This window comes from Lactuca virosa, chromosome 1 (assembly GCF_052849685.1).
Source record: "Lactuca virosa cultivar CGN04683 chromosome 1, Lactuca_virosa_CGN04683_v6, whole genome shotgun sequence".
NCBI classification, from domain to species: domain Eukaryota; kingdom Viridiplantae; phylum Streptophyta; class Magnoliopsida; order Asterales; family Asteraceae; genus Lactuca; species Lactuca virosa.
Genome location: NC_136426.1, coordinates 79922468 through 79944270, shown reverse-complemented (window position 1 = coordinate 79944270; position 21803 = coordinate 79922468). Strand labels below are relative to the sequence as shown.

Below are 21803 nucleotides of genomic sequence, written 5' to 3'. Positions count from 1 at the left end.
TGAATGTGAGTCTTGTCTTTTAGGTAAGATGACAAAATCACCTTTCACTAGATCTTGTGAAAGAAGTGAAGGTTTGTTGGATCTCATACACACAGATAACCCTTCAGATCTACCACAAGGGATGGAAATCGATTCTACATGGCATTTACGGATGATTACACCAGATCTGGATATATGTACTTAATCAAACATAAATCAGAAACCTTTGAAAAGTTCAAGGAGCTTAAACAAGAGGTCGAGAATCAACTGGGTAGGAGGATAAAGATGCTTCGATCTGATAGAGGTGGTGAGTATCTTAGTATCGAGTTCCACGACTATATCAAGGAATGTGGAATACTTTCACAATTTACTCCTTCTAGGACACCACAACTTAATGGTGTGGCTGCAAGAAGAAATCAAACCTTGTTAGACATGGTTCGTTCCATGATGAGTCGAGCTTCGCTTCCTATTTTTTTCTCGGGGTATACCCTAGAGATGGCCTCCCATATACTTAATCTTTTCCCTAATAATAAAGTCGCCAAAACACCTCATGAGATGTGGACAGGGAAAGTTCCCTCGCCAGCTCACATCAAGGTTTGCGGCTGTGAGGCTTTTGTTAGACGAGAGACTCATGATAAGCTAGAACCTATAAGTGAGGGGTGTATTTTCATTGGTTACCCACAAAAGTATTTTGGATACTTGTTCTACAGAGCTAATGATAATGTGGTATTCATAGCTTGAAGATGAGACTTTCGCACGCACGCACGCGCGTGAGAGAGAGAGAGAGAGAGAGAGAGAGAGAGAGATCATATTCAAAGAGGACAGAGGGAGTCCTGTTGATCTAGACAAAATTCCAAAATAAACCAATAAAGAAACCTTAGAAGACACTACCTCTCAACCAGAAGATGAGACTCCTGTTGAGCCCATTGAGAATTTGTTACCTTTTTTTCAATCAGGTAGAGTTAGCATGCCACCTACGTTCTATGGTTTACATATAATGTCAGATGGTGACACGTTTATCAGTGATGATACATTGGTAAATTTGGCTAAGCCAACTAACTACAAGGAAGCGATGGCGAGCACTGAGGCTACCAAATGGAAAGAGGCAATGGATAGTGAGATTCAGTCCATGTATGACAACTAAATTTGGAATTTGGTTGATCATGAACCTGGTCGAAATACAGTAGGTTGCAAATGGATATTCAAGAAGAAGACCGAAATGGACGGGGAAGTACACACGTTTAAGGCACGACTGGTTGCGAAGTGATTTACTCAAACCTTCGGGGTTGACTATGATGAGACCTTTGATGGGTTTTGAGCATTCTAACACTCCTATGGTGTACATGCAACCCTAGAAACCTTGGATTTATGTTTTCTCTATTATACATGCAAATTTGATTTTCCAAGGTTCTCAACCTAACTAGCATGTTATGGGGTACTTGTAATATAAAAACCTTAGTAGAATAACATACCTTTTCTTGTGGTTGATTGCTTGGAGTCTTGAGAGCTTAGCACCAATAATGTGGATGCCTCAAGTGGAATCACAAATCACCAAACCAACTTGGAAAGCTTGAGAGAATAGTATGCACTAGAGAAATCGGCCCACTCTTTTTCACTCACACACCAGTGCCCTTTCATGTGGCAAAGACCTTTTTATATATTATGGTGGATTAGGGTTACATCCATGTAAACCCTAATACCCATGACCTTTCATTTCCATAGGATCCATGGGTTAAAATCTACATGGACTATCCATGCAAGCTTAGCCCATCCTAAATGAACAGTGGCCCATTCTATATATATAAGAATCCATATTTAATTAGTCTCTTTTTTATCACTAAATTAATTCCAAATTAATTCTTGATCAATACTAATTAAATAATATGATTTCATATTAATATATTATAACTTATAATATATTAATAAATCATAAATATACCATTCTCAAAAGATTATCCATCCAAATTGTTTCGGTGAAGTGCAACCCAAATAGACCATGCCGGGTCGGGTCAAGTACATACCAAATATAGTTACGGACTTAGACACCTTATCCAATAGTCTCCCACTTGGATAAGTCTGATAACTATAGTTGCAAGTATGACTTCAGGAACCGACCAACAATCGTAGCTCTTAAAACTCTGTTGAACTATGAAGTGCCATTTTAGATAAGTGATCATATAATCCTCTGTTCTATATATCAGCCAGACAAATACATGGAACAATGTCGTACTTATTGTCCAACAGTTTGTTTCCCGATTTCCGATTTGTTTGACATAGAACTAAACTGAACACATCAATTTGGTTCTGACCGGGTCCGGCACATAGGTCAAAACAAAATCATCGAGGGGCCCAGATATCGCTTTTAATCCTCCAAGGACTAAAAGGAACAGATAAACTTTGACTCATATGCTTATTCTACTACTTGTTGAATCATACACAAAGGCATGTTTTATGACATCAAGTTACTGATGCGTTTTCGTACAATCAATGCATAACCAACTCATAGGCAACAACTCATATCTCTAGGTTTGAAGAATTATATGATATTACCGTCTCATGATCACTCGAGATAAATTCCATGAAGTGATACAAGTGAGCGTGGGTTTAATCCAATACTCAGAACTTATGAGCACTCATGAATGTTGTAGCAACTCTTTGCTATGTCCAACACCTTGGACATCTACAAGCCAAATTCATGACAGTCTTGATTCATACCTACTTCCAACATATAACTGACTGTGGAGAGTTTGAATAAAGTAATTATTCTGGAAGTCAAAACATGCAAAGTTGAAACAATAGTAAACACTTGACACAAGATAGCAACACCTTACTTATAAAGAAACAACAACTTTTATTTAATCATAAAATGTCAATTACAATTTACAAGTTTCAGAAATAGCTATCTAATTTGTAAAACTAATATCGTCCTTCAGCCCGATGCGCCTCGCATGCTGCAAATGCCTAACCCTAGTCAGTCCCTTCGTGAGGGGATCTGCTAGGTTTTCTTCTGACGATACCCTCTTTGCCACGAGGAGTCCTTCTTCTATCTTATATCTTATGAAGTGATATTTTCTATCAATGTGTCTGGATCTGCCATGATCTCTCGGTTCCTTTGCTAAGGCAACCGCATTATTGCTGTCACAGAAAATATCCATAGGCTCCTTTATAGCTGGTACAACTCCAAGGTCTCCGATGAAGTTCCTCAGCCATATCGCCTCCTTCGCCGCTTCACTCGCTGGTATGTTCTCTGATTCACATGTCGAATCAGCTACCGTCTCCTGCTTGGAACTTTTCCACGTAATTGCTCCTCCATTCATGGTAAAGAACCAGCCCGACTGAGAGCGGAAATTATCCCTATCATTCTGAAAGCTAGCATCATTATACCCCACTACTCTCAAGTCATCACTCCCACCAAGGACCCAGTCCTTAGTACTCCGTAGGTACTTGAGAATGTTCTTCACCGCAGTCCAGTGAGTCTTGCCAGGATTCCCCTAATATCTGTTGACCATGCTCAAAGCAAAGGCCACATCAGGGTGGGTACAAGTCATAGCATACATGATCGAGCCAACAGCGGAATCATATGGTAATCGACTCATCTCAGCTATCTCAGCCTCTATACTCGGACACTGAGCCTTGCTCAGTCTGGCGTTATGCTGGATCGGTAAGTCACCTTTCTTGGAATTATGCATGTTGAAACTTTTCAACACTTTGTCCACATAGGTGCTCTGACTAAGTCCAATTAGTCTTTTACTCCTTTCTCTCAATATCCTTATCCCTAGGATATAGACAGCTTCTCCAAGGTCCTTCATAGCGAAACACTTCCCACGCCAGGACTTAATCTCTTGCAAAGTTGGAATGTCATTTCCTATGAGTAGTATGCCATCCACATACAGTACCAAAAAGCTAACTATACTCCCACCAGCTCTGACATATACACAGGACTCATCTTCGCTTCTCGAAAAACCAAACTCTTTGAATTTCTCATCAAAACAAAGATTCCAGCTGCAAGATGCTTGTTTCAATCCATAAATGGATTTCTCAAGCTTGCACACTCTATCAGGGTACTCTGCATTGACAAAACCCTCTGGCTGACTCATGTAAACATCTTCAGCCAACTTTCCATTAAGGAAAGCGGTTTTGACATCCATTTGCCATATTCATAATCATCAAAATGCAGCAATGGCTAGTATAACCCTAATAGACTTGATTTTCGCTACTGGTGAGAAGGTTTCATCATAGTCAACTCCCTGAGTTTGAGTGAAGCCCTTCGCAACCAATCGCGCCTTATAGGTGTGCACTTTCCCATCCATGTCGGTCTTCTTCTTGAAGATCCATTTGTAGTCGACCGTCTTACGACCCAGTACATTGTCAACCAAGTTCCAAACTTGATTGTCAGACATGGACTGAATCTCGCTGTCCATAGCCTCTTTCCGTTTAGCAGACTCAGGGCCTGGCATGGCTTCCCTATAGCTGTTAGGTTCATCCAAATTTACCAGTGTACTATCACTGATAAATGTGTCACCTTCCGTAGTAATATGGAAGCCATAGTAATGCTCAGGTGGATTCCTAACTCTAGTGGATTGCCTCAGAGGTACAGACTCATCAGTTGGTTCAACAGGAGTTTACTCCTCAGGTTGATTGCTAGGGTTTGAGGTTCCTTCACCACTTGACTCTTGAAGCTCTTCAAGGTCAATTTTCCTCCCACTGTTTCCTTGGCTTATAAATTCTCTCTCTCGAAAGACCCCTCTCCTTGCCACAAAGACCACATTCTCACTGGGTCTGTAGAAGAGGTAACCAAAGGATTTATGTGGGTAGCTGATGAAAATACACCGCTCACTACGAGGTTCGAGCTTGTCCTGAGTCTCACGTCTCACGAAAGCCTCGCAACCCCAAATCTTGATGTGGTCTAAATTGGGAACTTTCCCAGTCCACATCTCGTGAGGTGTTTTGGCAACCTTCTTGGTAGGGACTAGATTAAGGATATGGGTGGCAGTCTCTAAGGCATACCCCCAGAATAAGATTGGTAACGAAGCTCGACTCATCATGGAACGAACCATGTCCAACAAGGTTCGATTGCGCCTCTCATCCACACCATTAAGCTGTGGTGTTCTGGGAGGTGTCAGTTATGAAACAATTCCACATTCCTTAAGATAGTCAAGGAAATCTGTACTAAGATACTCTCATCCTCGATCGGATCGAAGCATCTTAATGATCCTGCCTAACTGATTCTCCACTTCCTGTTTAAACTCCTTGAACTTTTCAAAGGTTTCCAACTTATGCTTGATTAAGTAGACATAACCATATCTACTATAATCATCAGTAAAAGTCACATAGAAGCGGTTAGCATCCCTTGTTCCGGTTCTGAAGGGTCCACACACATCTGTGTGTATGAGGTCTAACAAACCTTCACCCCTAGCACAAGTACCAGTGAAGGGTGACTTTGTCATTTTTCCAAGCAAACAAGACTCGCAACTATCATCCGACTTTAAGTCAAATGACTCCAAGACTCCAGCCTTTTGGAGTTGGCCTATGCGCTTCTTGTTGACATGTCCAAGACGACAACGCCACAAGGATGCTTTGTCCAAACTAATGGAAGAATCGATATGTAACACATTATTTTCTAAGTTGTCTACAACCGACACAGTTTCATATACACCATCACAAGGTAATGCTTTAAAATAAAGAACATTATTATAAAAAGCATTAATACCACCACATTCATTATCAAATGAAAAAGTAAATCCTTGTTTGTACAAACCGTGAAAAGAAATAATATTTCTCGTCATTTCAGACGAGTAACAACACTTATTCAAATCTAACACTAACCCACTACTTAGCAACAAAAAATAAACTCCAATCTTGGTGACAAGTGAAGCTTTCCTATTCCCCATGATCAAGTTTATCCTTCCGTGCTCCACATCCTCACTTCTTCTTAGGCCCTGCAAATCAAAACATATATGAATACCACAACCTGTATCAAGGACCCAAGAATTAGTATGCGGTGAGTTATTAGACAATATAGTGTAAATACCTGCATGGGTAGGTTTGACCTTCCCATCCTTAACATCTTCCAGGTACTTGGGGCAGTTTCGTTTCCAGTGCCCCTTATCATAACAATAGAAGCATTTAGCTTCCTTTGGGTTGGAAGAAGGAGTGACAGAACCACATTTGGTTCCACTCGAAGAGGAGCCATCAAGAGACTTTCCCTTGGTACCCTTCGAAGGGGTCTTCCTCTTCTTCCCTCTACTTTGCCCGATTTCCAGAACATGGGCGATGTTAGGAGTAGGAGTAGTAAAAACCGATTTACCTTTGAGACCACTTTCGGCGGTCTTCAAAAGTCCTTGAAGCTTGCTGACTGTGACCTCCTCCTTGTTCATGTGATAGGTCATTCGGAATTGATCATAACAAGTAGGTAAGGAGTGCAGTATGATATCCATAGCCAACTCCTCAGGGAAGTTCACATTCAACTTCAGCAAACGGTCCACAAACCTTTTCATTTTCTGCATGTGGCCCGTGATGGGTTCACCATCCTTCATTCGGGTTGTTATCATGGAAGAGATGATTTCATACCTATATTGACGAGCACTCTGATAGTACCTTTCCATCAGGTCCATGTGCATCTCAAAAAGGTAAAAGTCCTCATAGGAATTCTGGAGTTCAGCTGTCATTGTGGCCAACATGATACATGCCACCTTGGTGGCATCTCTCTCATGTGCCCTAAAGTCAGCGATCTCCTGTGGAGTAGCAGTAGACTCATCAATTTCTTTCAGCTCCTTGTCGAGGACATATTCCTTTTCCTCGTAACGAGTGACCATCCTGATGTTCTTGATCCAATCATTAAAGTTTGAACCATGAAAGATGACTCTCCCAGAAAGGTTCATGAGAGAGAAGGAGCCGGTAGGGTTTGAGCCAGAAGCATTGTTGGAAGACATCAGAAAGGAAGAAAGACAAGTTTAGATTAGATATAGAATCCTTAATAAGACACCCAAATGTAATATTAAGGCTAGGACCCAACACAATACTTTATAACTTGGAAGAGGGATGCCGTAATCCAAGCTATAAGATATTTGAAGGTAGGCGAATGACGATTCACCAATTTCCACCATGAAAAACGAAATATATATTAGGTTTTAATTGGATTGAAACTCCTAGATCTTTTGAGATTCATTGAACTTTTCAATGGCATGTTTAAATCTCGATTGTGCCCTCTCAAGTTTGTGACTAGGATGCCGAGGATCACAAACAAGGTGTGAATAACCATGCAAATTAACTTGGTATCCTTAATCTTTATCACCTAATCAATGTGCCGGTTACCCACACGCACTCCACCGATCTATGATAAACATTAAGTCACCCTTTGTCACTCTTACTAGTCCATGTTAGTGTGTCGGTTACCCACACACGCTCCACCAACGACTTGGTAAGGTACAAAGTGTAATTTCATGGGTTAGCACCAATTTCACATTTTCCTAAAGTAACTAAGATTGGGAATTTATAAAAGGTTTAGTTACTTTATATTTATCATTATACTTTTAATGAGAATTATAGTCCTTGTCCTACCCGTTCGGCTAACGACCCTCCACCAGTCAAGGAAGCGGTGGGTGAGAGTGGACACCCATTAAGCTGCCATTTTATAGGCAACAACCTTATACCCCCCCTTATAGACCGGCTTCGTGAATGAGGCCTACTAACAGTAAGACTGACTTGCTCTTATATATATATATATATATATATATATATATATATATATATATATATATATATATATAGAGAGAGAGAGAGAGAGAGAGAGTCAAGATCAAATAAGAAGGAAATTTTTGGTAGGAAGGTAAGAAGTTTTTTTCCTACATATTTTTTTCGCGAACAAACAAAATGAATCATTAGATGATTCAATTGTAAGATGATTCACAAGAAAAAATTCTTAAAAAACATCTTGATGATTCATTTATACAATGATTTTGCTGTTATTCACTAAAATTGTCATAAAAGTGAATTTTTTCTTAATTTACTTAAAAATGAATCATAAATATGTTTTTTTGGGAATTTTTTCTTGTGAATCATCTTACAAATGAATCATCTAGTGATTCATTTATTTTGTTCGTCAAAAAAATATGTAGAAAAAAAACTTCTTACCTTCCTACCAAAAAAAAAAAATCTTACCGGATCTATATCCTATATATATATATATATATATATATATATATATATATATATATATATATATATATATATATATATATATATATATTAACTTATAATACTATAAAGTATAAGGGTTGAATTTTAACTTTTAAAACTCTAGGATTTGGAATTAAAGTGTGTGTGAGACTTTACAAATTCCAAAACTTGAGGGCAAGTTATGAAACTATTCAAAAACTTTTCATTTCTATAACTTATGAGTTTTAATGGTTTTAAAGAAAAGACTTTTGGAATTCCATAACTTGAGGACAAGTTATGGAGTCCATTAATTGGCATTTAGATAAAGAATTACACTAACAAACAATTTGGAAATAATTCCTATGATCTACTAAAACCCATAAGTATGAACATTCATATCAACAATTTCAAGAATCATATAAACATATATAAAACTTGAAAATTTGATAATAACCATTGAAAATGGATTAGCATAATCATTACCACACCAAAAACAGGTTTTATAAGTCCAAAACAGTTTAGGGGAATGATTCTAGTCCATTTCCAACAGCAAAACTCGAAAATCTGCACACAGGGCCTCCTACTCGCCGAGTGCAAAGAACCTACTCGATGAGTAGGATGAGTTTACACTTGGACTCATCGAGTCCCCCCATTGACTCGGCGATTCCATTGAACAGTGAACAGTTTTTCGACTTTTTCAAGCATTTTGCATCAAGTATAATGAAAACAAGCCTAGGCTCTGATACCACTGATGGGTTTTGAGCATTATAACACTCATATGGTGTACATGCAACCCTAGAAACCTTGGATCTATGTTTTCTCTATTATACATGCAAATTTGATTTTCCAAGGTTCTCAACCTAACTAGCATGTTATGGGGTACTTGTAATATAAAAACCTTAGTAGAATAACATACCTTTTCTTGTGGTTGATTGCTTGGAATCTTGAGAGCTTAGCACCAATAATGTGGATGCCTCAAGTGGAATCACAAATCACAAAACCAACTTGGAAAGCTTGAGAGAATAGTATGCACTAGAGAAATCGGCCCACTCTTGTTCACTCACACACTAGTGTCATTCATGTGCCAAAGACCTCTTAATATAGTATGGTGGATAAGGGTTACATCCATGTAAACCCTAATACCCATGACCTTTCATTTCCATAGGATCCATGGGTTAAAATCTCCATGGACTATCCATGCAAGCTTAGCCCATCCTAAATGAACATTGGCCCATTCTATATATATATAAGAATCCATATTTAATTAGTCTCTTTTTTATCACTAAATTAATTCCAAATTAATTCTTGATCAATACTAATTAAACAATATGATTTCATATTAATATATTATAACTTATAATATATTAATAAATCTTAAATATACCATTCTCAAAAGATTATCCATCCAAATTGTTTCGGTGAAGTGCAACCCAAATGGACCATGTCGGGTCGGGTCATGTACATACCAAATATAGTTACGGACTTAGACACCTTATCCAACAACCTTTTCACTAGTGGCTAAGATAAAGTCTAGCAGGATAATGTTTGTCATCGTTGTTTTTCATGATTATGAAATATGGCAGATGGATGTCAAACTCCTTTCCTTAATGAGAAGTTGTCTAAGGATGTTTACATGAGTCATCTATAGGGTTTTGTACATGCAAAGTTTCCTAATATGGTGTGTAAGCTTGAGAAATACATTTATGGATTGAAAAAAGCTTTCCGCAGTTGGATCTTTGCTTCCATGAGAAAGTCAAGGAATTTGGCTTCTCTAGGAGTGAGGATGAGTATTGTTTATGTAAAAGCTAGTGGGAGTATAGTAACTTTCCTGTTTTTGTATGTTGATGACATATTCCTTATTGGAAATGACATACTGACCTTGCAAGAAGTGAAATATTTGCTTGGGAAGTGTTTCGCCATGAAGGATCTAGGAGAAGCAGCCTATATTCTTGGGATAAGGATTCCGAGGGATAGAAAAAAAAAAAGACTTATTGGTCTTAGTCAGAGTACTTACTTGGATAAAATACTAAAGCAGTTTTGTATGGAAAACTCCAAGAAAGGGGAACCGTCTAGTCAGAGCAATGCCAAGTTGAGTAAGACTTAAAACCCTAGTACAGATGAAGAAATAGCTGAGATGAGTTGAGTCTCATATGCTTCGGCTATAGGTTCGATCATGTATGCTATGACATGTACTCGCCGTGATGTGTCATATACTTTTAGCAAGGTTAGCCGATTTCAGGGAAATCCTAGTAGAGCTCATTGGACTGCAGTAAAGAACATTATTAAGTATCTACGAAGGACGAAGGATGTAATTCTAGTCCTTGGTGGCAGTGATACGTTAAGAGTAACTGGATATAGTGACGCCAACTTTCAGGAAGATCGACACAACTTTTGTTCTCAGTTAAGTTGGGTATTTGTGTTAAATAGTGGAGCAGTGGCTTCAAAAAGTTCCAAGCAGGATACAGTGGCTGATTCTACTTGTGAATCAGAGTACATCACAACGAGTGAGGCATCGAAGGAGGCGGCTTGGTTGAAGAACTTCATCGGTGATTTCATAGTAGTCCCGACCATTCAAGAGCCATTGGAATTTTACTGTGATAATGAAGGTGCAGATGCTTTGACCAAAGAGCCCAAGTATCATGGTAGATCCAAGCATATCGACATGAAGTACCATTACATAAGACATAGGGTTGAAAAAGGTCATCTTATAGTGAAGTGAGTATCCTCAGACGATAATCCTGCAGATCCTTTCACGAAGGCTCTGAGTAGGGTTAAGCATAACCACCATGCTAGGAGCATAAGCTTGAGAGATGATATTAGTTTTAGTAGTTAGTTGATATTTTTAAACTTGTAATAAAATAAATGAAATTGACATTGGTGATTAAATAATAAAGATTATTTATGATTATGGTTACCGCCTTTTTCAATTTTTTATTCTTGTGTTTCGTTTTGCAAGTTTTACTTCCTAAATAATTTAATTATTCTAAATTCCACAGTCGCTCATGCTTTTAGAAGTAAGTAGTGAATCAAGACTGTCATGAATGGATTGTAGATTGTCTATAGAGATTATACATTGCAATGGTTGCTACAATATTCATGAGTACATAGAAAATGGAGATTTTGAGTATTGGATAAACTCACGCTCAGAGAATTACTTCATGGATTTTATCATGAGTAATTTTGAGATGATAATATCTTATATTCGTGAAATGGAGACATATGAGTTTTACTTTACTAGTCGGTTGTGCATTGGTGTTAAGAAAATGCATCGGTAACGTGATGTTATAAAACGTAGTGTCATGCATGATTTGGTGAGTAAAATATACAAGCACACGAGTCAAAATTTATTTGTTCTTTTTGCCCTAATAGGAAAAGCGGTATCTTTGGGCCCCTTGGTGATTTGGCAGCCAGGACTAAACTGATGTGTTCAATTAGTAGTCTTATGAGGTCATCACAAATCGGGAAATCGGGAAACAAAATTTTGGACAAAAGATTTATTGTAATCCATGTCTCATGTCCATACGATATCTTGTAGAATGGATGAATATTTGATCACTTATCTTAGGACCGATGTCTAATCAGATCAGAGTCTGGAAGTTGCTTTGGAAAGCACTCTTTGTTGTTTAATTGAGAGGTCATACTTGAAATTGTAGTTATAGACTTATCTAAGTGGGAGACTGTTGGATTAGGTGTCTAAGCCAATAACTAAATTGGTATATACTTGAATTAAAAGCAAAGTCCTTTTCGGTTGCCATCAAAACTAGTAATTGACAGAATGACTTTTTAGAGAGAGAGAGAGGTTGATTTATTGGTTTATTATAAGATTAATAAATAGGAATAAATAATTTATTAATATATTATGAGGTTAATACATTAATTAGAAATAATATTATTTAATTAATAGTTAATTAGAAATTAATTAGAATTAATTTTGGGATTAATTTGATTAATTAAAAGTGCAATGACCTAAGCTGTAATTGTTTAATAGTTGAATAAGAGAAAGATTATAGAATAATCTAGGGTAGGCCGAATATTTGGAGCCTCCTTAGGGTTTCTAGATTAATCCTTAAGGATAATTAGGAATGTGGATAATTACCTAATTTGAGATATTAGTATTATATTCAAATTAGGGTTTCCAGGGTTTCCTAATTCGGCTATATAAGGAGCCTTAGACCTTAAATTTTCGGCCACCCCTTTCTCAAGAAGAAAATCCGAAAATTATATCCTCCCTCCTCTCTCCTCTCAAGTATTCAATTGCTAGATTTTGGGTACAAACCATTAGAGGCAAGAGATTTCTGGTGTTTGCTTTCTGAAGCTTGTTCAAGAAGGAATTGTTGACTATTTACTACAATAATAAAAAAGGTATGTAAACCCTAAAACTTTATGAATTTTGAAAATAGGTACTCCTAGGGTTCTTTGATGTTCATAGATTATAACATTCAATAGAGAAAACTTAGATCCAAATAGGTTGCATGTGAACTTAAGGGTTAAGTTTTTCCGCCACATGATTTTTAAATATAACCTATAAAACTCGTCAATTATATCTATCTTCTTTTGTATGTGGATGACATGCTTATTGCTTCGAAGAGCAAGGTGGAGATAGATAGGTTGAAATCTCAACTTGGTAAAGAGTTTGAGATGAAGGAAGTAGGAATTGCTAAGAAAATATTGGGTATGAGGATTAGAAGAGAGAGGTCGAATCATCGATTGTTCTTGAGCCAAAAAGGCTACATTGAGCGGGTTATTGCAAGGTTCGAGATACAAGATGCCAAGTTAATGGTGACTCCATTGGCTCCAGATTTTAAACTCTCTAGTAGACAATCTCCCACTATAGCATAAGATAAGACATACATGGAGTGTGTGCCTTATGCCAGTATAGTTGGCAGTTTGATGTATGTCATGGTATGTACACGTCTAGATATTTCATAGGCAGTCAGTGTGATCAGTAGGTTCATGGCAAACCAGGGGAAGGCACATTGGGAAGCTGTGAAATGGGTCATAAGGTATTTGAAAGGAACCATTGATATAGGTTTATGATTTGGTGGAGATACATGTCAAATCACTGGATTTGTGGATTCATATCATGTTGGTGATCTGGATAGATGTTGATCTACTACTGGTTATGTGTTTAAAATATACTGTGCTCCAGTTAGTTGGCGGTCGAGCCTACAAGCAACAGTAACACTTTATACCACATAGGCTGAGTAAATGGATATAATAAAGGGAGTGAAAGAAGCATTGTGGTTGCGGGGTTTTTTTTATATGATTTGGGGTTTGGGCAAGATTGTGTAGACTTATGGTGCGATAGTCAAATTGCAATTCACTTAACTAAGAATTAAGTTTATGATGCTTGTACCAAACATATAAATGTCAGATATCATTTATGTGGGATGTCATAGAGGATGGTGATATTTCTCTTATGAAGGTGCATACATATTAGAACCCAACAGACATGTTAACCAAGGTGGTACTAGGTGGCAAGTTTAAGCATTGCTTGAACCTGCTTAATATTAATCGGTGTTGATTTCCCTTGAGGGAAATGGCCTTGCATGGCAGTGTCAGGGTGAGGAGGAGTTATCACCCAATGAAGTGAACTACGATGACTTGATCCCAAATAAGGGTACATACGAAACCATGGTCAAATGGTGCAGCCGGATTGAGTTCTACATATCAAGGTGTGCAAATCGTCCAAAATTTTAGGTCTATCAAATGCTGTTCGTGGTGGAGAACTGTAAGTTGGTAGCCCAATTACTTTTGTTAATAGCCCAACTGTTTTGGCCCAAGTTAAATGACTCGTTTCTTGTTATGTTATACTCAGTGAAGAGAGCAGAAAATATATCATGTAAATTATAGAGGGAAAATAAGGGTCAATTTCTTAACCTAATACAAAAGACTCTATCTTCTGTTGTGGATGTAGGAATTTCTGAACCACGTAAATCTTTGTGTTATTCTCTATTTACTTTTATTTGCTTGGTTATTGTCATGGTTTGATTTGGGTCTAAGGGAAAAAATGGGAATATCATATAGAGAAAAGGTTAGTTGTTTTTTTTTTTTCGTTTTCTGCATTGTTTATGTTGGAGTAACATCACTCAACTACATGGTGTAGTGGAGATATACCTAACAACCTTAGAATAATAATGTTGCATAGGGAATCTAGATTAGGAGTTGGTTTTATGCAATGCATTATCCTCAAGCCAACATTTGGAAACCATTTAGCATTAAACAATATTACTAAAACTCCATTTTGTGTTTTAAAAAAGCACACATTTTTTACTTGCAATAATCACCAAACGATGACCAAAAAGGAGAATTACTCCTATCTTTTTTTCACTTTACAAAAGTTCATTTAAATCTAAAATTGTTGATAAAGGACGGAAAAGGGTTATGTACGAAAGTTTTAACACACAAATAACAAATATTTCAAACCAAATTAAAGAGGTTAAAGGGTTATATGAAATATCAAGAAATTATCAGTTAATCATATCATTTAACACCATATGTGTATTGAAGAAATATGAAAGATAATTCTAGCTTAGACGTAAAACAAAAGAATAAAACAATAACACCGACCTGCTATAAATGCAAAAGAGTCAGATTCACAAAAAGAAGCCCCTGGTTTGAATGTTGTTTAAAATATAGAGGAGTTGAACCACTCAACGAAAATAACAAGGGGGTAGATTCAAGACTGGTAGAGTAACGACATTGGAAACTTTAAATCACTGTCGATTTCATGTGGGCACGACCGACTTCGAAAATGACGAGGTTGAAAGTGGTGAAGTTGACTTTACAATTTCTAGGGACTGGAAACGGTCGACGTCTCCGGTCGATTTCACCGGGCGACTTTTGTATTTCACCGCCAAAAATCTTAGGTAAGACTTAGAGAAAGCAAGAGAAATGGGAGGTTAGGCTGATTTTAGTATTTCAAAGTTGGAAACGAGAATACATGGTGGAAGGGAAAGAGACGAGAAGGTGGTGATGCTAGAAGGTGGAGGCGTCGATTAGGTGGTTAAAATGGTAGCTCCGATTGATGAGGAGATCTCCTACCTTCTTGTTCCGTCGTCTCTAAACCCTAAATGTTGGAGGCGATGGAGCTGGGTGAAGAAAGAAGTGCTAACCTAAGAGATGTTTTTGAGAAATTATCAACGGTTTTTTTTTTAATTTTTTTTGGATTTCTTTTCGCTTTATCTATTAAAAGACACGCTACCTAAAAAATATAAAATGACAGATAATTTAGGACACGCAAAAATGCGTGTACTAAATCCTTTAAATTTTAAAATAGATGACATTTTTTATGACACGCACTCTTACGTGTCATAGAGATAATGCAAGTCATAGTTCGCACATCATTAAAGGCATGTTTTCTAATAGTATTGCATTAGTTGGTTGCCCGAAATCATTGATGACAAGGGTTATACTTGTGGAAGTTGATCCGTACACAACTATTTGCTATTCGTAATAATTTATGTTTTAGAGAATTGTACAATTTGTATATTGTACAGCACTTTATAACATAAATTGTTATATAAACAAAAATTGTTGTTTCTTACTTTTAGAAGGTCCTGTTTTTAAGATTGTATGATCAATGAGCATCAAGATGCAAAGATTATTAAGAGGGATGGATGCAATCAAAAAGTGGAAGTGGTATATGTACAACCCTAACATAACTTTGCTTATTTATGTACAAATTCTGCAAAAATTAAAAAAACTAAAAACAGAGAATAAAACCCTAAATGAATGAACCCTAGAGAACCAACTTATTTACATGTAAGTCACAAGACTGTGTGAAAGCCTTTCAATCTGAGATTTGAAGATATCTCCAATGGAAAACCTGGGCTTCGCTGCAGGTGCTGAGTTTGGCTTCACAACTTTCTCATTCTTCACTGCTAGATCTATTAAACCCATCTCTCTCTTCATGGATTTCACAAACTCCATGTCCACCTTGTTGCCGAATATGTCCCTCACATAGAACGTAATATCAACACATTTGTCCATTTTCGTTGCTAAATCTGCTCTCAATACAACTAGCCCATTCTCCCGAAGAACCCTTGTTATGTCTGAAAGCAGCCCTACCCTGTTATTTGCACATAATTCTAGCCGGATTCCCTGCACAAACATGAACATCTAAAACATTACATCTCAATGATATGATGATCTAATAGGCCTCATAAGTGATGGAAATAAACTGTTTCTGGATCAGGGTTAGCAATCTCTCAAAATAGCATGTTTTGGACCGGTGATTTCAAATCCAGAGAATGTGATCATGGGACATTCACATGATCACATTCTTGCAATATAACATTAAAATGTTCTTAATTAATTCAAGCAAGGGCCATAATATACCTCACATACGCGACGCTCCACTGCGGCCTCTAGGCATTTCATAGCATGCTGCTTCTCACTCTCAGTGCTCAATGCACCTCCATCGATCTTTCTCACAAAGTACTCCTGTTGAAACATTTACATTGTTGCATAAAGTTCATATATGTTCGTTTAGATAATTAAGCAGTGATAAAATAACTTCAATTACACTTTCTCCAACTCGTTAAAGATGCATGATAGGCATAGATATACTACAAACAAAAGCTTCATAAAATCTTTTTATTGGTTTTATGTAGCTCATTAGCGGTCATTGATGTTTCTATTTGGACAAAAATAGTTGGATGATGACATACCTGAAAGGCATAGCCTCCATGAGAATCCACAGAAGCATGAGGGATGACATATTGCATATCTGCAAGTGTGCAAACCGTATCAAACATAAGTCTTCTTCTATCCTTGCATTGCACTGTAACTATCGAATATCCCTTCTCAGCACAATTCTCTATCATCACACTAGCCTTTTCAGCCTCTTGATCACCACCAGAATCCATTCCAAGTGAGATCCCAGGAGGACATTCCGGCCTTGTAGGCGGCACATCAAAGTCTTGAACTGAAAGCAAGAGTTGATGCAACCGCCTTTCAACAGTGGTCATGGTGCCTTCACTACCACCTGCAACTATAAGGCCAGTGGATTTAACATCTTTGTGTTGTGATGAGGACTGTGGGCAAGTGTTTTCTGGTGTGATAGAGGCATGCAGGATGGTGTTCAGGTGATGTTCAATGGCTGCAAGGCGGTTTCCATCAATACGAGTATCTGATGATTGATCATTGATGTAGGCTACACAAGCCAAACGGGCATTATGGCTCCATGCATGGGCTTCAACAATGTTGCATTGGAGATCAGCTAAGGCTGCTGATATCTCGGAAAATAAACCGGGTCGATCCGTTGCTGTCATTTCAATAGCTGTTGGTTCTCCATGTAGATCGGTGTCAAGAAGTTTTCTTGTTTGAGTTGTGATATTTGATGCAGCTGCCCGATTCGATCCTATAGCCTGTGTCTCAACAAAAGATCTTGTCAAAAGTTGTGTATCTAAAACTATATATGATGGTATAAGTTCTTGATTTTGTTGTCATGTAACAATTACCTGCTGGATGTAGTTGATGATATTTTGATCAGTAACTTTCTTGCCATTCTCATCTTTAACATGAAAAACTGCATGTTTTGTTAAGCGCTATATTAATAAGTTAGTCTTATAATGTATGATAAACACCTTTATATTCAATTTTGACTGTTAAATGTCAAATTCGAATCAGACTTTTAACTTCAGCTTGATGTGAATTTTTATGGTTATCTTAAAGTACATTATAATGTGTTACACTATCATGTGTTTCAAGGTTCAAAAACTAGAATTTTAATTCTCAATTTTCTATATTGAAAAATACTGTGCTTGACTTTGACAGAACACTGTGAATTTGTAAAAAACTAAAATAGTTGATGTCGATTTGTAATTTGGAGAAGATTATGTGGAAATTAAGTCAAAATACCATCCATGAACCATCCGGCATCAGAAGATATATAGCCTTTTGAGATAGTTAAGTTGACTTCAGTTAAAACCTGCACCACATCCAGGAGTTGCCCTTGCTTCTTTACACAATCAATCTGGATTTTACTCAACAAAAATCAAATGATACAGTTAATTCTTTCTCTCTTTCTTTGGCTAAGGAGCTGAGCTCTAATTTTGTATATATCTCGAGAAAGACCTTAAAGTTAGCTCATTTAGCCTCATAAATTAAATAGCACCCATATGTTCCTTAATTTTTACCTTCACGATGGTACGATCCTCTAAGCTTTCATTGTCAAAGGTCACTCTGCAACTGAAAGCGGGTTGAACGAGAATTAATGATAATTTCTTTAGAAGTAGTTGTGATCATCATCGATCATATATAAGGTATCACTTACGGTGGGCCGTTTATCCTTTCTGAAAGAGAATCAAATTCGGGATCAAAGTAGGGTGAAAAAGCTCTTGTCATAATGCAAACTGCACCAACAAATTAAAAGTTTCACCGGTGATATAAAAACCCTAATATGGATTATAAAAGATTATGAGAGATGCACAACTCAGGATAACAGTTCTCTTGTTTCATTCTTTTTTTGTTTGGTATTTAATTAAAACCATAAATACAATCGGTATTCAACACTAAAAATTGCGAGGTATTTTTGATCACTGATCGATACAAAATAGAGCCAATTACTTTTCAAGTACTGACGATCCAATCTTGATCAGGGTTTATGATAATGTAGCCAAAATGTTATATTCAGCAATATATTACTAACAAATATCTTGAATACCATCTTACGGCTCCAGAATATCATATTTCCATACATACATTATCGAAGGAAAAAATCGTACATATATATGATATTTATCTATAGATGTTCCTCCTGATCATTAATATATCATTTGATCTATAAAAGAATCCATGAAATCAAAAAAGAAACGATGGATTTGAGGGTTTTCTTGTATACGTTTCAATTGGGAAAACCTTGCAAATACATAAAGGATTGAATGCATGCATATAATAGTTAAAGAGAAACGAAAGAGCATGCACCTATGGAAATGCAACAGTACTGGGTGGGAGGAGACGGCGGCGACCGGTGAATCTATTAATCTTAAGAATGAATATTCAGTTCTCTCTCTCTTGAAGAAGAAGATGAATCGACTGCATAATTTTCGAAGAGAAAGTTGAGAGAGAGAAAGAAAGAGAGAGATAAGGGAGTTGCTAATCTGGGGAATAAAAGCTTGTTAAATGGAGAGAAGGATTGATTAAATAGTCTGGCTTTAAATAAGAATGGAGGAAAGTTAGTGGTGGAGATATGTTTGAAGAAAAGTCTACCCAAAATGGTTCCAAAGAGAAACAAGTAAATTTCAAGGGCACTTTTGTCCAACTTTTGGATTTGATTATTTGACCATTTTCAGCTTTGTAGCTGTATTGTATTTGTTAATTAAAATGATAACTTCTATAAGTTACCAACATTTTGAATTCGAATTCTCTATTTATTCGGTATTATCACTGTAAAACATGGTAATAATGAGTTTTTTGAGTTTAAAATTTGGGATTCGGAAATATTTGAGAATAAATTACAAAGATTGCCATTTTATGTAAGTCTTTATGCATGAGAATCAAAGTACGTGCACCTTTTTGATGGTTTGATAAGATGGTGCAAATGTGTACATTTAATCCAAAAAGATATGAACACTTATGGTAATCTTGACTTGACGTATCGGCTTTCTATTCAATTACCATAGTAGTTTAGATAAGAAAACAATACTTGAAATACCTAGAGAAATTAGTCAAATGATCAAATCCACCCAATTCAAGCATTTTATGTAGACTTCTATAACATATATCCACCATTCCTTTTTCTCCATGTGCGTTATGTCGGTAATTGATGAGTAGTTTTCTAATAATATCATCCATAATACCTTTGAAAAAAATAATAAATAAATAAATAAATAAAAATAAAAATCAAGTACCTAGAAGTCTAGAACCCCATATTTTAACCCGTTTTAAACACGTTTCAGAGATTATTTTGGTATATAAATCATCCTTCAAAAATATAACTGATTCCAAATACATGGGAGTTTGTTTAGTATCTGGTTTTCTAAACTCAAAACATCCGTACACAGAAACAAATTGTATTTTTTTAATATGTGCCGTCTAGCCTTTTATTTAGCGGATAATATGACCGGGTTTCACAAAAATGAAATGGTCGCTTACAGATGACAACTGTATTTTTTTACGTCCACTTTTCATAGATACTATGATCTAGTTCTTAAGGATGAAGAGAGTGGAAGGGAGTGGTGGGACACTTCCTTATTTTGCCACACTCACACAGGAGAAGTGGTATACCATGAGAGAGAGAGAGAGAGAGAGAGAGAGAGAGCACTCCTTTTTTTGGCCGCACACCCCAACCCGCAATAGGAGGGGCGGTGTTTGTTGCGGTAAGACATGTCACGTAGGATCTTAACATACTCCACTCCCTCAAGCCTAACATACGAACCGGATTAAGAAACTGTTATTCAAGAGAGTGGATTGTAAATCAATAGGCTTTTGGCCTAGTTAGTGGTATGGTGAGATATCTTTCTCATGAAGTTGATGGTTAAGTCTTATTTGAAATATACATGGATTAAAGAAGTAGATTTTAATAGTTGGTTAGAAAATATGTATTGCCGTTTTTTTTTAAAGTTACATGAATACTTCAATTTCATAAATAACCAAATCTTATCAACATAAAAACCCCATGGGGTTAAGGTACAGATTCACATTGCCAAAGGCTTGTTAATTTAGACCATTGAATACTTCAGTTACATGTTACATGGATACTTCAGTTACATGAATACTTTCGTTACATGAATACTTTTTCCAAATGCATGTTAACTTAGACCATTGAAAATATATGTACACAAAGGGCATGTTCACTATCGGTGTTAAGGTAAAGATTCTCATTGCCTCCAACGATTACAATACAGGAATACATATACACAATATATATATGGGCCTTAGGCCTAATACAATACATGAGAATATGGGCTTTACAATCTAATATACATGTATACACTCACGTCCCCCACAATTTTATTGGGAGGACTATTCCAAACGTCCAAACTAGACCAAGTCATTGAAAAGCTGTGTCGGAAGTCTTTTGGTGAAAATATTTGCATACTGTGCGGAAGATGGAATATGAAAAACGCAAACTAACCCGCGTGCAACCTGATCGGCACAAAATGAATTTCAATCTCTATGTGTTTTGTGCATTGGTATTGAACTAGGTTCGATGACATGTATATCGAGCTAATATTGTCACAATAGACAATGGTGGATTTTGTCAAGGGCACCGCAACTCACGAATAAGATTTCAAACCTAGCATGTGTCGGAAACAACGTTGGCCACACCACCATACTCGACCTCCGCACTGGAATGAGAGATAACCCATTGCCGTTTAGAGTATCAGGAGATAAGGTTATCTCCAAAGAATACACAATTGCTAGAAGACGAGCGATGAAACACCGGACACCTGCCCTATTCGGCATCAGAATATGCAACCAGTTCCGAAGAGGGAGACATTGGCGGAGCTTCATTAGGGAAAGGGGGGCTGAGCCCCCCCCCCCCTGATTTTTTGGTTTGATATAGTCCTTCTAATTCCATTTTATACATTTTAGACCTAAAAAATATAAAACTTTGGTTGTGCCCCCCCCCCCTGCTTACCAATTTTTATACATATTATACTCCCCCCCCCCCCCCCCCGAATTAAATGTTGAAGCTCCGCCCCTGGAGGGAGAGACAT

General features: G+C 37.0%; 1 protein-coding gene across 1 annotated transcript; it reads right to left on the bottom strand.

Annotated features, from left to right (window-relative positions):
- Positions 1-15752: 15752 nt before the first annotated feature.
- LOC145105369 (ACT-like superfamily protein) lies at positions 15753-19253 on the bottom strand. The gene is made up of 8 exons (XM_079042489.1): positions 19066-19253; positions 18416-18494; positions 18279-18330; positions 18001-18115; positions 17601-17668; positions 16809-17507; positions 16477-16581; positions 15753-16239 (listed from the first exon to the last, which is right to left on the bottom strand). The coding sequence occupies exons 2-8, from the start codon at positions 18484-18486 to the stop codon at positions 15895-15897; spliced, it is 1455 nt and encodes a 484-aa protein (XP_078898615.1). The 5' UTR covers positions 18487-18494; positions 19066-19253; the 3' UTR covers positions 15753-15894.
- Positions 19254-21803: the final 2550 nt, after the last annotated feature.

Excerpts from the sequence above, each read along its gene's own strand:
- LOC145105369 (XM_079042489.1), bottom strand. The coding sequence starts at position 18,486 with ATGACAAGAGCTTTTTCACCCTACTTTGATCCCGAATTTGATTCTCTT. Across the intron at positions 18,331-18,415 it reads GAAAGGATAAACGGCCCACC|TTGCAGAGTGACCTTTGACA; the intron begins GTAAGTGATACC and ends ACCCGCTTTCAG. Across the intron at positions 17,508-17,600 it reads TCATCAACTACATCCAGCAG|GCTATAGGATCGAATCGGGC; the intron begins GTAATTGTTACA and ends GTTGAGACACAG.